Consider the following 20,126-nt stretch of genomic DNA (forward strand, 5'->3'; position numbering starts at 1 on the left):
CCCTCCCCCAAGATTAGGCTAGCTTAAGTTACAGGAATCCTATCGTTGTGATAAAAAATATATATATATATATACCCATAGAAGTTGCTCTGTTTTGATCACTCTGTTATTGCATAAAGTTGGCTAATACAGAAAAGAAGCATGTTACCTGCAGGGCATTTTTTGTCGTGACAAAAATAGCACACTTTCACAAGTTGAATTGGAAAATTACCATCCAAGCATAGAACAAATTCTCTAATTCTTTCCATCTTAATCCTGATACTGGCAACAAGGGGTTGACTAACATATCACCAAACATTGCAATATATCTTTGGTTTCAATAGCTCCTAATGTTTTCTTACTCCAAGATTAATGGGGATCCCGGTTTTTTTGACCGTAGAGGGTATTTCAAGGCTCAGATCAGGCAAGTTCAACTCGAAGTGATCTTGACTATTGATTTAAAATTCATTTTAATTTAACTCTTCTCGTAAACAAAAACTGTCTTTTCAGGTCCAAATCTTTCTCCCTCCGAAATCAAACGACATTGAAAAATCAATCATTGCCTTTTCCCCATCTTCCCAAAGACACCAAGAACCGAATGCTCAAATTACAATACATAAAATATTCCGTGCCGCAAAATTGCATGGTAAAAACGAAAATTATCAATGCTAATGAACAGCAGTAACAAGAGCCATCACTTCTGCTGCAGTTAGCCTTTGCAATTCTTTACCAGAATAAGCGTCAATGAACAATTGCTGAAAAGATAATAAAGAGAAGTTATAGAACCATGAAAAGAACTCATGCGTCTCTGAGGATATTAATAGCAGAATAGATGCATAAACTGTTCATCAGTCCGATGAAAACTATTCAGGAGACCTTTTTTAATCTCAATTTTGCTAGAATCATTAAGAGAAACTGCTCTCTAACAAAAATATATAACTGAAGAGTGCCAGTGTATTGCCTGTCAAAGACGGTAGAAGAAACTGGTAGGTTACTCCACCTTGCATAATTTCTTGACCCTCCTATCGTCACTTGACAAGTCTGCGCAACCACCGCCTGGATAAAGAAAGAAACAACGTTTTATTTATATAGTATCTCCAACTTCAAATCACAGGAAATTTGTCCAGAATGCGATCTAGTGTTTGAAAGAAAGAAGTGCAAGAGAAAACCGAAAAAATTAAAAAAAAATGAGCGAGAATTCACGAATGTGATAAAAGACAAGGAGTGAAAATTCCAGTTTCTGCGTGTTTGGATTCTCTTTTGGCTGAGTTCCTTCTAAATTCATGTTCTCATTTGGCTGAATCTCTTGTAAATTCACGTCCCCTGTTCGCTGAATCCCATCTAAATTCACTTCCTCTTTTTTGCTGAGTCCGTTCCAAACTCACTCTGTCCTTTGGCTTGCTCTTTTGCCTGAATTTTTTCTAAATTAACTAGGCTGCACTGGATGCAGCCTGAATTCCTTTTTCCTGGTGGTAGACGGTTAGCAATGCGCAGTCTTTTGGATTCAAAGTTATGTGCAATATGACGTGCATCTGCTGGATAAAACCGCAGCCAACCATTTTCCACTTTATATGGAAAAGTAAATTGGAAGTCTGGATTTTTACTCAGGAACGACAAATGTACAACCGTCTTACTTTGAGCCCATTGTTGCTTTTTGATAATTTTCCAGCACATAGACTTGAGGTTCCTGTTTCACTAAATCCAATAGAGATAACTTCTTGTCCCACAGCAAAGTCCTAACATTCTTCCAACTCGAGAAAAGATCCCGTGGAATCCTGATACTGACAAAATTCTCACCTCCCATGTCAAGGCAGACTACTTCAGAAATGACAAATCGAGCGTCACAAAGCTTGGTGATAAAGAACAAATCGCCGGTAGCTACAACATAGGACCTCACCCCTTTGCTACCCAGATCATACAAATTTGGAATATCAAGGGTTCTCCAATTGAGATCTGTCCTCCCCAGCGTTAGGACATCACAGCCACCATGTTTTGTTCCTTTCCCTATACACACATAGGCTAACTTGTACTTGTTAGTGGTCTGAGGATAGAACATCCACATTTCATTGGCTGAGTCTCAAGGACCAGACAGATCAAGCATTTTCTTGGTTGCAGGGTTCCTGACACGATATTTTTTGGTCAAGCTACTTCTCTTCAAAACCAGTCTGTCAATGACAAACAGCCATAAGAATTCTTCATCTCCTATAGCATATGCCTTTCCCCTGTACTCATAAACCGTCTGATCGATTCATCTGCTCTTCGATGAATTTACGTTCCTCAACAATGACATACCACGTCTTGCACACGCATTTACATCTGCTAACAGACTTCACAGTCAGTCTAATTAAGATCTCAAAAATAATTTCATTGGGCTGGAAGAATTTTATTTCATGATCTGAACATCAGATTTGTGCAGTAATATTTCTGCTAGTTTTTTGGTCTTCTCTAATCAGCTTCTGCAAATCTCGTTTACATCTCCCCGTGAGCAAACTTGATCCCAAGAAACACAGAAATTCTAGGTAACAATGCAGAATTTCATCATTCCAATTCCAATAGAGAAAGCAAAGACAACAGAACAACAGAAAAGTCCAACTGTTTATTACAAACTGTTTTTTAGTCCATCAAGGCAATCAGAGTGACCCACATTTGGCCACATAATTTATCTTGGCTGCTAACCTTTTGTAAAGATTTACTATCAATAAAAAGTCCAAATTGTACTGTTCAATAAAATCAGCCACTAATGCACCATTAAAAATTAAGATTGTGAAAGGGAAGAACTAACCATTAACAATTGGATTGCAACACCCAAATCATCAACTTTATATTAACTGAACTTCCGTATCATACGTTTGCTTGGGATAAGAAGATTGAAAACTGAGATACTTGATGAAGAAACAGGAAAAGATTTAAATGCATTTGGTTTACAAGTTTAAGTGCTCATGGAAGACAATCAATTACACTATGAGAGTCCATTTCCTTAACAAAGAAAATGTGCATTGGACTCCTTGTCATAGTAAATAACCACAAGCATTTGTAACACTTCTATTTTATTACGTTTTTCTTTTATAGGGAAAAACACCTCGAGAAAGTCCACCAAAGAGGCCAATATGTAAATCAGGAACTCAATTCTGATCCCAAAACTTAAGCCATTAGGCCTCGGGCCCTCCCCATATGTAAGTCAGGAACCCAACTTTGATCCAAAAGATTAAGCCATTCGGCCTCGAGTCCATTTTAATACTCAACGCAAGCCTATCTTATCACCTAAGGTCACCTCTTTTCCCAAATATGGACTCACTCTGGCACACCTGATCCAACACCAACCAAACTCTTTGGCATTTCGGTCCACTATTAAGAAGAGAATTTTTACTGGTCCAACTCCAAGAAGAACCACTTACTCATAAGTAGTCCAATCTCGTAACCTAAAACTCTGATACCAATTTGATAGGGAAAAATACCTCGAAAGAGTCCATCGAAGAGTTCAATATGTAAGTCACGAACCCAATTCTGATCCAAAAGTTTAAGCGATTAGGTCTCAGACCCTTACTTACATATTAATCGTTCTTTCTCCATCTTTCGAATCAACGTGGCACATAAACCTTTACTCATGAACCTAACATTTTTTGCTGAGGATTATTAATTGATTACGTCCCCCGTCTCTCTGTAGTCCTGTTAAATTTTAGGTCATAAGTTGGGCTGCGGATCACAAGACTCATTTTTCAATACTCTCCAAAAGCCCCCCCCCCCCCCCCTTTTTTTTTTTTTTTTTTTATCAAAAGTCATTTTTGTAACAAAAAAAAAAAAAGAAAATGAAACAGGGTCAAAGACTCAAGGCATCTGAACCAGATAAATGATCTTCCACAACATTTGGCAAAACCAGACAGTAAGGCACGATTTGCTCCATGGATGACACATGATGGGTTACTGATCCTATGAATGACATAAAACTGAATTACCAACCCCCTGTCATGCCTTGTTTGGTTAACAATTGATCAGTAGAATTTTATTCACCAGACTCTTGTAATTAAGCAAACCTGCAAAACACTATAGTCCCGTTAAATTTTTTTGCTTCAGAAAGATAATGAACTCCAACTTTGTAACAAATACGCCTTAAACATCAGCAAGAACCTATTTGAAAAGAGAGAAGAAAGAACGATGAAAGCACATTGCAGCAAGCTTCTTGCAAAATAATTACAAATCAATAGCATTTGAATTGTAAACAAAAAACGAACTGAATAGTTTTCAGGTCCTTTCAAGCATTGGCAGCTGCACCTGCAGTTGCAGGATGCTTCAACTTCTTTCCTTCTTGAATGACTGCTGTTGCAGAAATATAATAAGTGACGGCAAAAAGTCCATGGACAAAACACAAAATTCCTCCTATGGACAAATGATGATGGTTTGAAATTCCGCAGTTTTGCCTCGACCTTGAGTTCGATATTGTCCCACTGATTAGCATTAAGAATGCTATAACCATTATGACCCTGATACATCACCACGGTAGTCTGTTAATGATAGATAAAGATGGATTCTCAAAGATCGTGGGAGCATATTAAGCCCCTATTGCTTCATGTTTTTGGTGGTTGTGGCTTTAATCTGCTGAAGCGAAATGCTTTTCAAGCAAAATCAATTGTAGCAAGAATTATTTCACATGAGCTGCTGCTGCATGAAAAGTTTGGTGAAAATTAATTTTCGCTCACCAAACAATTTCGCAACTCTTTATTATTGACTAATCTGTGATTATAGTTTGTATGGGGACAAAATGCAATAAAAGTAATCTCGTACCATGCTAAAACGTGAGAAGCTGCTGCAAGCCGCTTAATGTTAGATGACTGATCCAACTCTTCCTTAGACCCAATGCAGACGCACCCGCTGAGCATAACGGCAGCGACATGTGCCAAGGTCAATAGTACTGTTGCAACCGTGCCTAGTTTGAAAGCTTCATAGCTTGGGTGTGTGCATTCAAATATCCACAGCCGAAGGGTTATGGCCTGCAAAACAGAGGTTCTCTTGCAATGATCACAATAAGCATAGCCCTAAACAAAGAAGCCGTGGTAGATGAATTCATAGGTTTCCTCCCTTGATCCCCAAAGACAATACCACATTACCATATCGATCTTTAGGCTCATGTTTGAACTGCTACTATGGAATGCCGTTTACCTTATCTTCTACAGTGCATCCGAACAAGAGTGAATGAATATAAATTTGACCAGTACCTTGTTTTGGGCAAACTCAGCTTGGATGCCTAGAATACCAGCTACAACGTCCATGACCATGATCAAAAGGCCAACTATGTAATAAACCATTTTAACCATCTTAATCAGCAACTTCCAAAAATCAAAAGAGATAGATGGCTGTGGAAGGCAGAGATGGCGCAGCCTTGTGCATATAACTATATATATGACTTCACTCTATGCTGCCTTTCGTGAATGGTACGGCTAATTAGAGTTTTCTTTGAAGTATCTGAATAAAGTGGAAGGATGCATGCAGCTGGGCAGCATCATACCGTTATATATAGGGTTAATTACATTTGTCTCCCTTGAGGTTTGGCCAAACTACAAACTAAGCCCCGAGATTTGGCCAAACTACGGAGAGCCCTCTGAATTCACAAAAGCTTAACTAAAAGCCACCTATCGTTAGTCAACAAACGTTGACTGCTTGATGTTAAACGAAAAGGTCAGTGAATGTCCTAGACTACCCACAAGATTATTCCCTTTAAGTCTTCAGCCCTTCTTCTCGGGGACTAAAATCAACGGAGTTGCAAAATTGTTGGTTGCATAATAGTTCTTCGTTGTTCGTGTAGAATGGATTCAAATGAGTACACATTCACTAGTTGCTTATCAAAATCACTCCTTACTGCTGTTTTTTCTTCCTTCTTCTTCTTCCATTAAAACACTATTTCTTCACAAATTGTCAGCCTTAGATTCAATCAAAAGCAGGAAAAGAAAGGAAAGGAAAAACACGAATTGCAATTCCTTTCAAAATATATATCTTGCTATTTAACTACCAAGACCAAATCTTTAGTCCAAACGATTCTCCTCTAGACATGAGATTTGAATGATGAACCCTATTTATGAGGAGCTAGAGAAGAGATTCTGAGCATTGCTTGTGGCTACGATGGGTTATGGTTTTGCGTGTGATTTTGGTGGCTCTCCTAGCATCAAATTTTGCTGCTTTCTTGTTTCTACTTTGCCGACTTTGCTTCAATTGAATGTGTACAAAGAATTGGGTTGGCACGATTTTGGTTTTGTATACGGCAATTATATGTCTATTTTTTGTGGGTTTTTAAAGGAGATGATAAAAAACACAAGCTATGGTGTTAAACGATGAATGATTTTGCAATAGTTTGGAATTGGGAGTGTGTTAGAGATGGTTGATAACTTAAAGATGGGAAGAGAAGCAATTACGGTTTTTGAGGAGTACGATCCGTGGACAACAGGAAATTTTTTTCTTCTTAATTTTTTGTATTCTTTCCCGTATCTAGTACTAATGAACTTCCTTTTTATTATTTTCTGCCACCTTTTCTTTTATCTATCAATTTGTTAACTTTAGGCGTTAGGATAAAGATTTATTTTGTTCAATTGTCTTTATGTTTTCTCTATTAAACTCTCGCAATTTTTATTTTTGGAAATTTTTTTTGTGAACTTTATTTATTGTTGTGAGTAGAGGGTAAATTTGTCATTTTATTTGTTGTATTTATTTGCTCTGACGGTGTTATTGACAAGGGAGGCAAATGTAATTTAGTTAAACTTCAAGGTTTGATTCGTAATTTGGTCAAACCTAAAGGGAGGCAAATGCGATTAATCCTTATATATAAGAATGGCTAGCTGTATAATCCGCTCAGAAAGGCTTCCTATTGTCTTCAGAGATGACTTTATTCTACGTTCATTCCCTCTGCTCTTTCAGATTTGGATTCTTTTCATTGGTGACAAGCCAAGCACGGCACCATGGCATTAGCGCTGCATTCATCTTTTCCTCTCCCAAAACTTCAACAAAACTTCAAGATTTGGCAGTTGGGATTCTCCGTGCCACTATTCGGTATCAAATTCAGTATCAATCTCACTTATCACGTGATGATAGAAGAAATTTAAATAAACAGCACATGACAAATTAAATAAACAAGACACTTAACATAAATATAGAAATGATACTAAATAATCACTGAAAAAGTGGTATTGAGAATCCCATGTGATGCTTATACGAGCATATGTGTTCAAAAAGTTGATTACTTTGTGTAGTTAACCTGGTTGAGGCACAAATTTTGACCATCATCAGTGCTATATATTTTTTAAAATGAGCAGTTCCTCCCCCCCCCCCCCCCAAAATGCTTATATGAGCATATGTGTTCAAAAAGTTGATTACTTTGTGTAGTTAACCTGGTTGAGGCACAAATTTTGACCATCATCAGTGCTATATATTTTTTAAAATGAGCAGTTCCTCCCCCCCCCCCCCCCAAAAAAAAAAGAAAAACGCTCGACAACTTCGACAATTTTGTAGTTTTGCATTGTTTGGTAAACAAATAGACATTTCAAATTTATCTGTTTAAATCCGAAATTGTTGAGCTTAACATATGAAGCAGTAGCCTAAAATGTTAATGCTGAACTGCTGCAGAAAGTGCTCTTAAACAATCTAGCCTAAAATATTGTGTGTTTGGAGTGTAAATTATTTGAGATAATTTTATGAAAAAGTACTGTAGCATTTTTTTTTGATGTGATGTATGTGAGATAAAAAAGGTGATTGAAAATATGTTGATGATACAAGCAAATTAGTGTGTATAAATAATGTGTAAATAAAGTGAAATAGAAGACAATCCAAACACACTAGCACAGAAGTGCTTTCAGACGTCCAGTTTTATGCATCTGGGGCGAAGCAAAACTTCCAAAGGCCCTCTTCGAGGCCAATCTCGTTCCTGGCAGCGTGGAATTTCTTGAGGCTATTGTGCGTTATTTCCTGCTTCTTCTACAGCCTTCACTCTTCAGGGTGATATCCATCTGCCATCTTTCTAAATTAAACGGTCACCTTGATACCATGCAGAAGTTACTTAAGTTCGTTCTGGCTTTCTGGCGATCCTGATTAGTTATCTTAACATCATAGGAATTTTCATTTCTGGGCGCTCTCTCAAGCATGAAAAGTTGATCCTAAGACCTAAATAATGCACAATGCCCTATCAGTCATAACAAAGAACTACTCAACGCATTTGAAGATGATAAGTTGCAAGGAATTTCCTTTCCCTTCGGGCACTCTATCGTTTGGTGTCGTCCCAAATCCTCAACAAATAAGAAAGAACATGACAGAAGAAGCCCCCAAGAATGAGAAAGAAAAATGAAAAAAAAAAAGAAAAAAGAGAGCACTCAACTTAACAATCATGAAATTGTAAGTTTGAGGATACGTAACATTAAATACTTTACCTAGGAAGCACTCATTATTGATCAGTTTTAGGGATAATGCATCTAATTCTCATCTAGTATCCCAAGTTATTACCTGTATACAATATCTCTATATAAATCACGTGTTATGTTGAAAAACTGTTAATGCCAGGCTCATTTTACCCTTTTATGATTAACTAATAAAAAATTACCACAAATCCATACTCAAATACCATTTTATGCCCAAGTCTCTAAGTTACCTCTTTCTAATATGCTTTAATGCTTAAGTTTTTTTAGCATAACAAAGCTGCTCGTAATTAATTCAAAACCACTTAAAACGAAAAGCTTCTTAGAATTTTGAGAACCATTGATCAATTTAAACGAAAAAAGAATCAATGTAAGGAAGCTCATTCCAACTATTGATTAAATATTTTGAAGAATTTTGTCAATACACATAGATTGTCATTAATGTACAGGTAAGTCACACTTTGCTCCCTTAAACTAAGACGATAATCTAACCTTACCCACTCCATGTTTCTTGCTGCGTTTTAAAATTCAGATCAGACTGACCGGTTCAATTGGTTGAACCGGGTAGACATCCGATCCGAGTTGTCCTAAACAACCGTCAAATAAAAACTTGGTTAAATCCAGTTAAAAAATCGGATTTTATCGTAAATGGGAAGAGCTGCTTGGAATCGGATTTTTTCCGCCTTTTCCTTTTTTTGTTTTCCTTTTTTATTCTTTTTTTTTTAACTACTCTCAAATCTCTTCACATATCGTACTATAAATCTCTCTTAGACAACTCCAATAGAGGATCTAAGTTCAAAAAGGGATAAAACATTTTTAAAAAAAAAGAAAGTAAAAATTTCACCTAGAAACATTTTATCAATTTTATGATTTGACCCATAGAGTACTAGAAAACTATTATTACATCTAGAAACATTTTAGAACATATAGCTAGAACCCTAAATTCTTGTATTATTTTTCAAATAAGCCCTCCAATTTGGTTCTAAACTCGTTGACTATGCATTATATTGTAAATTGCATAAATTGCTACTTAATTATACTACTTTATTTGTATTTTTTTGAAAAATATTTTAGAAACATCAAACATACATTGAACCTATCTTTCTTAGTATTAATATGTTTTTAGAAATTTTACATAATATTTTAATTTTTAAAATTAAATACATTTATAACATCATAATAATATCATCCGATTATTGAATGGATTCGATCCTAATCGAATTCATTGACCCTCACCCTTGATCTCAACCGGTGGATGGCCTGTCCAAATTTTGAAGATAGAGGAGGAAAATCTAGAAAATACACGTGTAACGGAAAAATTGGGGCGACACCACATTGAATTTAGAAACTGGATAATGACGTTAATCAATAATTTATCACAGATGACAATCAATTTACATTTCTAGAAACCACTCAAGGCTTCTCCAGCTTTTCCTTTTGTTCTGCTCAAAAAATTAAAAGAAAACGCCCAGTAAAGATCCCTATTATAAGTCTGTGAAGCTTCTCTAAACTTTGAGCTCTATCCCCAACAATTTTCAGAGCAAAAGAGAAGGGAAGGGGGAAAGAAAATGTCGGCATTTGCATGGAAGAGCTTCTATGAAGATGAGGATCGTCCTGAGAAGCCAAGAACTTATGGTGTCACTGAAGTCAGGGGACCCCATTGCTCCCTTTTCTCTCAAAACCTCCTTGAGGTACGTCGAAAACAAAGCTTTTAGCTTTTTACTGAATAAAATGCCATGGGTTTTTATACCTTCCCCCTTTTTATTTTAATTGTAATGCTTTGGATTGAAGTGGAATGGAACGAAATTCCCTTCCATGTGATTTTTTTTTTCCTTTTTGTTGCAAGATTCCCAATTGGAGCTTTCAGTTTAGATGATTCTCTTTTTTTCCATTAATTCTTTATAAAGGTGTTGGTTTTTCTTAAGTAGTTTAGGAAGATGGATTGATGATCAAATGGCTTTAGCGGTATACTGAGATTTCTTATTGAACTGTTTGATTTTTTGGGGATCCCTTCTGGGTACAATTTGATTGGCAGTGAGCTTCAATATGGTAATGCAAGTTGTTTGATAGGTTAAATTTGGTAGGTTTGTCATCATAGGAACCAGGAATTTGACCTCCTAAAAGAGCTGGAGCTAAAGTGATAAAAGTTTTCTTGTATCTAGGGCTTGTTTCAAATCCGCGTTTCATGGACACTAGATTTGCTATGTGCCTGTCCTTGTTTTAACAAAAGGAAATAGAAATTTGCAGGAAGTGAAGGAAATGGAACTGATATTTTGGATGGTAATATGGTAAATTTCCACGGAAGGTTCAATGTTGCAGTTAAAGATTGATATCACACTTGGTGCGTCTAATAGGGTTATCTATAGTTGAATCATTTCTGCAAACTTGTAGAGAGATTATGGAAATGGGGGCGAGGGATGGGATAATTGGCTTAGAAGTAGTACCCCGGATGGTCAAGAAGTAGCTGAAATAGTGGTCTGATCCGTTTTTAAATTGCATCACTTAGCCAAACAACTGTCTCTCTCTGATAATTGGCTACTACGTCTTGTTCATTCTGATTAGCAGGCTCATTTTCAACATGAAATCTGTGCACTAGAATACATTCAAGGTCCTAATGAACTGGCAAATATATCTGGGATGTGTGTTGGAGAAAGCTAGGGAAAAAGGGAAACTTATATTCTCGTTTTGCAAGTTCTGTGAGCATATATCCTCACTATACTATAAACAGGTCATTCTGGATATGCTAAAGACTGAGGATCCCTTTCATTTACTAAAAATCAAAGAAAATCTTCCATAACCGAAGATGAACATGGATTCAGTCTAAGTATATTGATAAGTTTGTAAATGGATCTTAACTTGATTGGCAATGCAAGTTCCTAATTTGTCAAAACTTTCACAAGCACTGATTAACTGCATTTCCTTTGTAGTTATCATGAAATTGGAAAATTATAAATCCTACCTGCTCCCTAGTTCAGGCGATTTTGGTTACTGGTTCTTTTTAACTCAACTAAGTTCCCAGAGGGTCCAATCTTAGCATTAATAATCTGCATTTTCCATTTTGTTTGTGGTGTTAACAGGTGATTTGCTAGTTGTGAGAGTTAATCTTCCTATAAGTAGGATGGCTTTACTTTCTGTGGTGCCTATTTTGTGGTGGCTAGAAACCCATTTTACATTTCATAATGGAGGACAGCTTATGTTTTTAATTCTCTTAATTTGATATTATTGTTTGCAGGACATCTTTGAATCAATGGGAGAGTTTGTTGATGGGTTAAAGTTCACTGGAGGCTCCCATAGTCTATTGCCAAAGACTTACATAAGAGAAGTTACTGATATGGCTCATAAACACAATGTCTATGTCACTACAGGAGACTGGGCTGAACATATGCTCTGCAAAGGACCGTCTGCCTTTAAGGAATATCTCGAGGTATGCATACTGTTATTCCTTTCCAGTTATTGCATTCGACAGCCCAAGGTGATGATATCTCATTGCGGATATTCATCTCTCAGGAATGTAAGCAGTTGGGATTTGACACTATCGAGCTCAACATGGGATCGATGGGGTTTCCTGAAGAAACTTTGTTAAGATATGTGCGGTTGATAAAGAATGGTGGTCTTAGAGCTAAGCCTCAATTTGCAGTCAAGACTAACAAGTCTGATATACCTGTCAACAGAGATAGAGCATTTGGATCTTATGTGGTACCTGCACCTAGAAGCTCTGGTAAGCAAGCAAGTTATATGCTCCGTGATTCAAATTGTGGGGTCTAATGGGTACTTTATTTTGATCCTCTTGTTTGATAAATCAAAAGCCCATGCAGACATGATTTGGTTAACCTGATGACGAGAGTGCAGATCATGCACTGGCCTTATGATTGAAGTGTATTATAAACTTTCTGATTACTGTGCTTAATAAGTTTTGATTTTATCTCAATTGTTCTCCAGTTGAAGTAGAACTGCTGAATGAGAAATTGAGGCCTGCCTTCTCGGGCTTAGAATCGTTACTGACCTTAATCACGTAAATACAGATTTAGGCGTCTTTCTGAACTGGTATCTCATGTTATAACAGAGAATTCTGGAGAATGACTTTGTTGCAGAGCTTTAAAACTCTGCCCCATCCATCTTTGGAGGAAATTATAATTTTTTTTTCTCCCCTTTCTTCAATTTTCCCAGCACCGTATAAGGAAAATTTGCTATTGCAATTACATCATGATTTCTGAGTGTTGCTTAAACCAAGTTCAGTTTGCTCTTGTGAAAGTCTATATAGCAATTTGTGGCATCCAATCTATAGTACCAGTAATGATCACTAGTGGGATTTGAAGTTTTAAGTGTTCAGCTTGCATGGATGGCTGAAAGTTTTGACAGTTCAGAGTATATTCAACCCTCAACAAATTTTCCTCTTCAATACAAACTAGAAAAGAGAAAATCAAAAAATGAGGAATGTCATGTCCTCAGTTCGGAGATGTAGGATCACAAACTGTCAGTCTTGCATCCAGAGCTTAAGATTACAAGCAGAAATTCCTCTGCTACTGCCTTTAACTGGTGAGTTTCACTTATACCTTGCAGAATTCATTGAGGATGTTGATCTTCTGATAAGAAGGGCCGAAAGATGCTTAGAAGCTGGGGCAGACATGATAGTGATTGATGCTGATGATGTCTGCCGGCAGGCTGATTCTGTTAGGGCAGATATCATTGCGAAGATAATTGGGCGTCTTGGCCTTGAGAGAACCATGTTTGAAGCCTCAAATCCTAAGACCTCTGAGTGGTTTATTAAGCAATATGGTCCCAAGGCAAGCTGCCCTTTCTTTTGTGTTGTCTATAGAAATGATCATAAGCTTTGCAGAATATTATCACATTTTGTCATATCTTTTGTTTTTAGGTGAACCTTTTCGTGGATCACTCTCAAGTTATGGACCTGGAGTGTCTTCGAGGGCGCAACCTGGGGAAAAATCATACATCAGTTCTTGGTTCTTCACATTTTCCATTCTAATTAACTTGGGAAGTGTATAGGGAACTAAAATACTTGAATATGTTATTCACGTTTTCAGATACTGCTGGTGTCGTAATGTATGTTTTCAGCATCTGGTTTTGCATGGACCTTTCGCTTACATTGTGATTTGGTCGTTAATGATCAACGCAGAATTTCTATGGGTTCCCTTGTGTAAAATTTGCTGCCTGAGATCACATTCATCTTTTGACTGCTTTGTCAATGAATATATCATGTCCAAACTTGGCACTTCCGTTTCCCATCAAGATCAAAACTAATATACAGTGGTCCAAGGCGAATATGGAAGTGAGTGTATCCTGATAATGACAAAACAGAGGTAGAAGAAGAGGGGAGGGAAAATGCGGAAACAATGGGAGAAAATCGAACAAGCCATATGATATTGTTGACGTCCTCATCAAGGCGATTTTTCTGTCATAAGTTTTCATTCTGCAGCATTTTGCAGAGTTGAGATGTTATCTAGATCCTTGTATTGGCCATGACATTAACATAATGGCCAACTAGCATGAGCCAGCCACCTCATTGCTTGCATTGGCACAGAAATGTTGATTGTAAGGTCTGTAAATCTGCTTACTTGTTAGTGTCCTTGGGGTTTTGCTTAATTGAAATAGCACATGTATTGTCCAAGGTTTTGCGTATTTCGCTCTTTCTTTAAAAATCTTGGACAATACACATGTTATTTCAATTGAATGAAGAAGTTGAGAAGTGCGCTGGAATAATCATTGATACAAGACTGAGAATTTCTATTGAATGGAGCATGTTAGGGGAGAAAACATTTCAAGAGAGCTTGCCAAAAAGTTTAATATATATGTTAGGAGCGCAACTCTAATTCAAAAGTTTAAATTATTAGGTTTTGGAACCTTATAAAGAAGTTGAGAACCAACAGCTCAAATGGCTGTTAGTCATCACTATGGCTTTTAGATTTGATGAGGTGAAAGGTCAAGGGTTCAAATCTTATCTCGTGACAAATACAAATCTTATCTCATACCATTTGCCACTATATGTGGCTGATCTCACTATTTGCCACTATTTTTAAGATTTTTTTGTAGGAAAATATACTGTAGCGATTTAATGTGTATAAGGTAAAAATATGATTGAAAAATATGTTCAAAAAAATGTAAATTTTTTTTTTCTTTTGTAAAAAATCACAATCCAAATGCAAGTGTTGAGCTAATTTTTTTTTTCTTTTTGTTAAGAAAAAAGATTGCATCTCTCTTTTCGTCTGGAATATCAGTATTAAAACCAGCATGTACCCAAACCAATTCGAGAAGCAGAAGCAAATGAACTGGGGTCCGGGCAACTACTTTGAACTCTTTCTTCTTGGTGCACATAATAGACCCTAGCCCTAATGGTCCTTTGCATCTCCTCAATTACTTTTTTTTTTTTTATTGTCTAGCATCAAACTGGGGAAAAAAAAGCCCAGAAGTTAATTTTTTTCAGCATTATATATGATGAGGATGAGAAAGGGATAATTTGGTGCAATAAAACTAGACAAATGAAAAGATTGGAATGCGGCTTCTAGAAATATCACATTGTGCCACATTCATCATAACAGACGTGTCAAGGCTAAATTTGCCAATCCAACCGGTAGGGGTGGGCGCGGGTCGGGTACCCGCCCTATTTACCATTTGGCTGATCTGACCTGCATCTTGCGGGTCAGCCATTTTCTGACTCTTATCCGCCCCGCATATCAGCCGGTACCCGTTGAGATAGGGTACCCGTTGAGATAGGGTACCCGCTGAGATAGGGTTGGATCAGCAGGTACTGGCCCCGCCCCATTTATCATTTAATTTTTTAAAAAAAATGATTTATACCAATTTAATTTTATATTTTACACATTTATCTAAGATTTAATAATTTTTTGCCTAAAAAAAGGTTTCCCACCAAGAAACAAGCATATGAAGAGAATATAAGATAAAGGAAAAAAATTAAAAGAATTCAAAATCAATAAAAGTTTGAAATAACTAGCACAATTTTTAATATATATGTTCCACGTTAATTAAACTTTTTTCTATAAAATATAAGATCATGACCTTTATAAATAAATCTCGTAAATAAACTACAGTCTCTCATATTTGTAATGCAATTTGTTCAATAAAATTACTTATTTAATTCTAACTTATTATTTTATAGTGTGTGTATAAAAATAAAAATAAAAATAAATAAATAAATATATATATATATATATATATATGCGGGGCGGATCGGGTATCCACGGATTTTTAATTATGTGACCCTAACCCGCCCCGCATCTTAGCGAATACCCGACCCTCTTTTGATCCGATCAAATAATAAAAATCGAATATTCTAATTTTCGAATCGGATCAGATCAGATATGACGGATTTTTGGGTTAGCGGATAATTTTGTCCACCCCTACCAACCGGTGCTCAAACCCTAAGTCCAAACATTACTGGTCCAAACATTACTGGTCATTACTAAATCCCAAACCTTTTTACTTAGGTGTCCGCAAATGTCATTATCTATTTAAGTACACCTAATAGTGATAATCACAAGTTAAATAGTAACTATTAATCATAACAGACGCGTCAAGGCTAAATTGGCCAACCCAACTAGTATGGAAACAAAACTTGTTTGTTGAAGTAGTACTAAATCCCAAACCATTTTACTTACGTGTCCGTAAATGTGATTTTCATTTATTTAAGTACACCTAATAGTGAAAATCACACCTAATAAATGAAAATCACAAGTTAAATGTAAACAAGTATGGAGACAAAACTTGCTTGTTGAAGTAGTACTAAATCTCAAACCTTTTTACTTAAGTGTATGCAAATGTGATTTTCATTTATTTAAGTACACCTAATAGCGATTCATTAACCCAAGTCAAGTACGTCTTTAGAAATCTAAAATATATTACTGAATTCTCAATTATCGACCGATGAAACACGTTTCCTCCTACTTAAAGATCCCCTATCTTATCAGTCAATCCAACTCTCTCCCAAATAAATCAGAAGTTAATTTGTCACTTGAGCATTTTGCAGCTATTTATCTAAACTACATTTTACTAATAGATAACAGTTGCTTTGTTGTTCACAACTATCGTGCGCATTTCTGCATTTTTTCTATCAAATTGGAACACGTTTTTGATGAATTCTTTAGTCCAGTAGTTTAGTTTATAGAGAAATTTCAGCCCGCTTCCACTATAAATAATGGAGTTCAAAGAAGAGGCCTAACTATCTTTAAACACTCGGCATTGTATATCCCTTCTTCTTGTTTTTCCTCCATGTATCCTTCAACAACCATGGGCATGAACTCTAGGATAGGATCCTTCAATCACCATACGCTGATCTTTTCTTCTTCTACTTCTTCCCTGACTAGTGTTGAATTGCAACCTTTGTCGAGCCCACAAGCGAAGGCAGGAACTAATAGTGATAAGATAGATCAAAGTGTTCAAAGGAGAACAGCCAACTACAAGCCAAACATATGGAAACATGAACTCCTTCAATCTCTCACTAGCCAATTTTCGGTAAGAACTCTGGTTCTTGATTGCCATGCATGTAATCAACAGACGCATGTGATAGCTAAGCTCCAATCCACAAGAATGGAAATATCCATGCTACCTAGAGTGACCTATTAAATTATCATCCTCTTTTTTTAAATTCTTTATATTGAACCTCGTCACCTTTTTGATCATGGTGATTAGAGTCCTCCCAATTTATGACGACTAGTGATATTTTCTCCAGATGAACCAATGGCTAAAATTAGGAGTGCTTTTCGTACTTAACTTCGTTCCTTGTACGTGTGATTAATAAATAAATAAATGTACTTTATATACTTAGTTGGCATATAGTAACTATAAGGTGGTTGCACCATAGCTACAATACTTCCATTCTACTTGAAATATTTTTCCCTCTTTTCAGGAAAAGAAATACAAAACTAGAGCCCAGACACTTAAAGAGGATGTCAAATGCATGTTTGTGGAAGCTAGTGACACATTGTCTAAGCTGGAGCTTATAGACAGCATATCAAAATTAGGTCTCGACAAATACTTCATGCAGGAGATCAAAGAAGCTCTAGATGCCACAGCCTTAAGCAACAACACCTCTGTTTTAAAAGGAGATCTTTACGCTACCGCACTCTGCTTTAGGCTTCTTAGGCATCACGGTTATCATGCTTCACAAGGTACGTACATGCAAACTACTTGAGAGAGTTCCTTGTAAATATAAAGTATTTATGAGTGCTCAAAAGCAGGCAATATTTGATTGAATGTGAAAAGCAAAATATGGAAGAAAAAAATTGACTTCTGGATCGTTTAATTTACGTAATTCAATGTGTCTTGGAGGGGTAACACTTCAATTGAAGGAAACGCTTTAAACTTCGTTTGAATTGAAGAATTAGATGAAAGATTTCAAATCCATTAAAATTGCTCTAGTTGCTTGAATTATTTAACATGTATTTGGATTTGTAATTCACCAAATATTAGAATATATTTTAAATACTAACATAATTGATGATTTACAAATTTAAATACCTCATAAATAATTTAAACGATTAGACATATTTAAAAGGATTTCAAATCCTTCGTCGAATCCCTCAATCAAAACACAGCCTAAAGAATTTACGTTTTTTCCCCTCACTTTCAATTTGGATGGATTTCAGATATGTTCCTAGATTTTGTGGATGGAGCTGATAAATTCATCCCTAGCCCGAAAGTAAGCATCAAAGGGTTGCTTGAGCTTCTTCAAGCATCAAATCTAGGTGGAGAAGGAGAAGATCTTTTGACTGAGGCAGGATTATTCTCTATCGAAAATCTTAGTGGTTTTGGGGCCTCGTCAGATAACATGCTTGCCAAACAAGTGTATGAAGCTATAAGTCTTCCAATGCAATGGAGAGTGGAATGGTACAATGTGAAGAAACATGTCCAGGCGCATGAAAAAAATCATGAATCAACAAAGTCTAAATTGATCGAGTTAGCAAAGCTCAATTTCAATCTAGTTCAATCTTCACACCAAGAAGATCTCAAGGAGGTTTCAAGGTAATGAATAACAACAAAGAAAATATCTTGGAGTGCAAATGAAAGGACACTAACCTCGAGATTAAAAATCCAGTTTGTTCTCGCTTATTGTTTGAATTTGATTCCTTTTTCAAAATAAAGAAAAAAGTCCGTTGAGTTCTGATAATTTTACGTTCTAGCCTTCAGTTATTCAGGATTATTACACTTTGTTCTTCTTACCATGCAGTGAAAAAAAAATAGAAGATGCAACTAACGGGAATCCTAATTGTCAAATGGTAATTGTTAAGCCTTTAATTTCTTCGTTTAGGTGGTGGATGAATCTTGGAATCAAGGAAAGGCTGAGCTTTTCGAGGGACCGAGTGGTTGAAAGTTTTCTGTATGCTGCGGGAACTGCTCCAGAGCCTAAACAAGCAAGTCTAAGAAAATGGCTGAGCAAAGTCATCAATTTGATTCTAATAACAGATGATGTTTATGACGTTTATGGTACCCTGGATGAACTAGAAATCTTCACCAATGCGGTTGAGAGGTTTGCAAATAACTATAATCCTGTTTGTCAACCGTTGTAATTACTGGCAACAAATAAAGTTGTACGTGACAAATCATAGGATCTATAACTTGAATTGTCTTAATTAGGTGGAGCCCTGAGGAGATTAAAGAGCTACCTGAAGGCATACAGATATGTTTCTGGACATTGCTAAATACTACAAATGAAATGGCAGCTGAAATCGAGCAAGAAAATGGTTGGACACCAGTTTTACCATATCTACAGAAAACGGTAATTAGCTATCTGATCAAATTTACTCCAAATCAGTTATTGAAAGTGTTTTTTTGGTGAGCTTTCATGTATCAACGGTATTTATTTGAGTTTCTTTTTCCCTATTTTTCCAGTGGACAGATTTTCTGAAATCCTTGCTCGTGGAAGCTAAGTGGTACAACAAGGGTTACACGCCATCACTTGAAGAGTATCTTAACAATGGTTGGATATCTTCATCTGGGCCTCTGCTTTCTGTGCTTGCAATCCTGGGTGTAGCGGATAGGAAGACACAAAATGTTGCAGAATATCTTAAAGATTGTCAGCAGATTATCCACCATTCCTCACTCGTCATCCGGCTTTGCAATGATCAGGGAACATCTGCGGTACATAATTACTTGGGGTGTATGGTTTTCATAACTTGTTATTGTCAGCTAATGTCAGATTTTAGTTTACTTAGTACAACAAATCATATATTTCTTTAATCTCTTAATTTTGTTTTTTGTGTTCATCATAATTGGCAAATGTTGGTATTAAGTGACAATTAATTGTCCTAATGATATAGGCGGAACTAGAGAGAGGAGACGCTGCTTCATCAATCTTATGTTACATGAGAGAAGCAAACGTTTCAGAAGAAGTGGCCAGGGAGCACATCAAAAGCCTAATCGTGAAGGCCTGGAAGCAGATTAATGGATACTGCATTTCGTGTCCTCCATTTCTACAAGAACCAGCCAAATATATCACAAATACAGCAAGAGTAGCACATTTCATGTATCAACACGGAGATGGATTTGGTGTCCAAGATCGTGAGACTCAAGACCATGTTCGGTCCAACTTCATTGAACCCATTCCAATCAACTGACCAAACTATTGCTGTTCAATGTTCATGCATGGCTCAATTAAAGTACCTAAATGTTTTGTTAAATCTATCTAGCCAGTGCTTGTGGTTTCATTAATTATATTTGATAACTTTGAACCCAAAATTAAGCCTCCCAGAATGGATTATTCCTGTATGATGCAGGGTTTACACATTGCAA

At 36.4% G+C, this 20,126-nt stretch overlaps 3 protein-coding genes across 4 annotated transcripts; 2 read left to right on the forward strand and 1 right to left on the reverse strand.

Annotated features, from left to right (window-relative positions):
* Nucleotides 1-4,126: 4,126 nt before the first annotated feature.
* LOC113721875 (protein DESIGUAL 2-like) lies at nt 4,127-5,370 on the reverse strand. Its single transcript, XM_027245584.2, has 3 exons — nt 5,190-5,370; nt 4,759-4,964; nt 4,127-4,457 (listed from the first exon to the last, which is right to left on the reverse strand). The coding sequence occupies exons 1-3, from the start codon at nt 5,286-5,288 to the stop codon at nt 4,229-4,231; spliced, it is 534 nt and encodes a 177-aa protein (XP_027101385.1). The 5' UTR covers nt 5,289-5,370; the 3' UTR covers nt 4,127-4,228.
* A 4,386-nt stretch (nt 5,371-9,756) lies between these two features.
* LOC113725865 (protein HEAT-STRESS-ASSOCIATED 32) lies at nt 9,757-13,527 on the forward strand. The gene is made up of 5 exons (XM_027249267.2): nt 9,757-10,057; nt 11,599-11,790; nt 11,874-12,084; nt 12,927-13,150; nt 13,240-13,527. Exons 1-5 carry the CDS (start codon nt 9,935-9,937, stop codon nt 13,348-13,350), a joined length of 861 nt encoding a protein of 286 aa, XP_027105068.1. The 5' UTR covers nt 9,757-9,934; the 3' UTR covers nt 13,351-13,527.
* A 3,102-nt stretch (nt 13,528-16,629) lies between these two features.
* LOC113723866 (alpha-farnesene synthase-like) lies at nt 16,630-20,126 on the forward strand. Of its 2 annotated transcripts, none has more exons than XM_027246831.2 (7): nt 16,630-16,850; nt 17,245-17,506; nt 17,984-18,359; nt 18,646-18,864; nt 18,972-19,113; nt 19,227-19,475; nt 19,655-20,126. In XM_027246831.2, the coding sequence occupies exons 1-7, from the start codon at nt 16,632-16,634 to the stop codon at nt 19,949-19,951; spliced, it is 1,764 nt and encodes a 587-aa protein (XP_027102632.2). In that variant the 5' UTR covers nt 16,630-16,631; the 3' UTR covers nt 19,952-20,126. The 2 variants fall into 2 exon arrangements, with proteins under 2 accessions (XP_027102632.2, XP_071930371.1); XM_072074270.1 differs by having other exon boundaries at nt 19,227-19,494; nt 19,655-20,014.

This window comes from Coffea arabica, chromosome 2c (genome assembly GCF_036785885.1).
Source record: "Coffea arabica cultivar ET-39 chromosome 2c, Coffea Arabica ET-39 HiFi, whole genome shotgun sequence".
Taxonomy (NCBI): Eukaryota; Viridiplantae; Streptophyta; class Magnoliopsida; order Gentianales; family Rubiaceae; genus Coffea; species Coffea arabica.

Excerpts from the sequence above, each read along its gene's own strand:
- LOC113723866 (XM_027246831.2), top strand. The coding sequence starts at position 16,632 with ATGAACTCTAGGATAGGATCCTTCAATCACCATACGCTGATCTTTTCT. Across the intron at positions 18,865-18,971 it reads TTCACCAATGCGGTTGAGAG|GTGGAGCCCTGAGGAGATTA; the intron begins GTTTGCAAATAA and ends TGTCTTAATTAG. Across the intron at positions 19,114-19,226 it reads TACCATATCTACAGAAAACG|TGGACAGATTTTCTGAAATC; the intron begins GTAATTAGCTAT and ends CTATTTTTCCAG.
- LOC113721875 (XM_027245584.2), bottom strand. The coding sequence starts at position 5,288 with ATGGTTAAAATGGTTTATTACATAGTTGGCCTTTTGATCATGGTCATG. Across the intron at positions 4,965-5,189 it reads CTGAGTTTGCCCAAAACAAG|GCCATAACCCTTCGGCTGTG; the intron begins GTACTGGTCAAA and ends TCTGTTTTGCAG. Across the intron at positions 4,458-4,758 it reads GCTTCTCACGTTTTAGCATG|GGTCATAATGGTTATAGCAT; the intron begins GTACGAGATTAC and ends GTGATGTATCAG.
- LOC113725865 (XM_027249267.2), top strand. The coding sequence starts at position 9,935 with ATGTCGGCATTTGCATGGAAGAGCTTCTATGAAGATGAGGATCGTCCT. Across the intron at positions 10,058-11,598 it reads TCTCTCAAAACCTCCTTGAG|GACATCTTTGAATCAATGGG; the intron begins GTACGTCGAAAA and ends TATTGTTTGCAG. Across the intron at positions 12,085-12,926 it reads ACCTGCACCTAGAAGCTCTG|AATTCATTGAGGATGTTGAT; the intron begins GTAAGCAAGCAA and ends TATACCTTGCAG.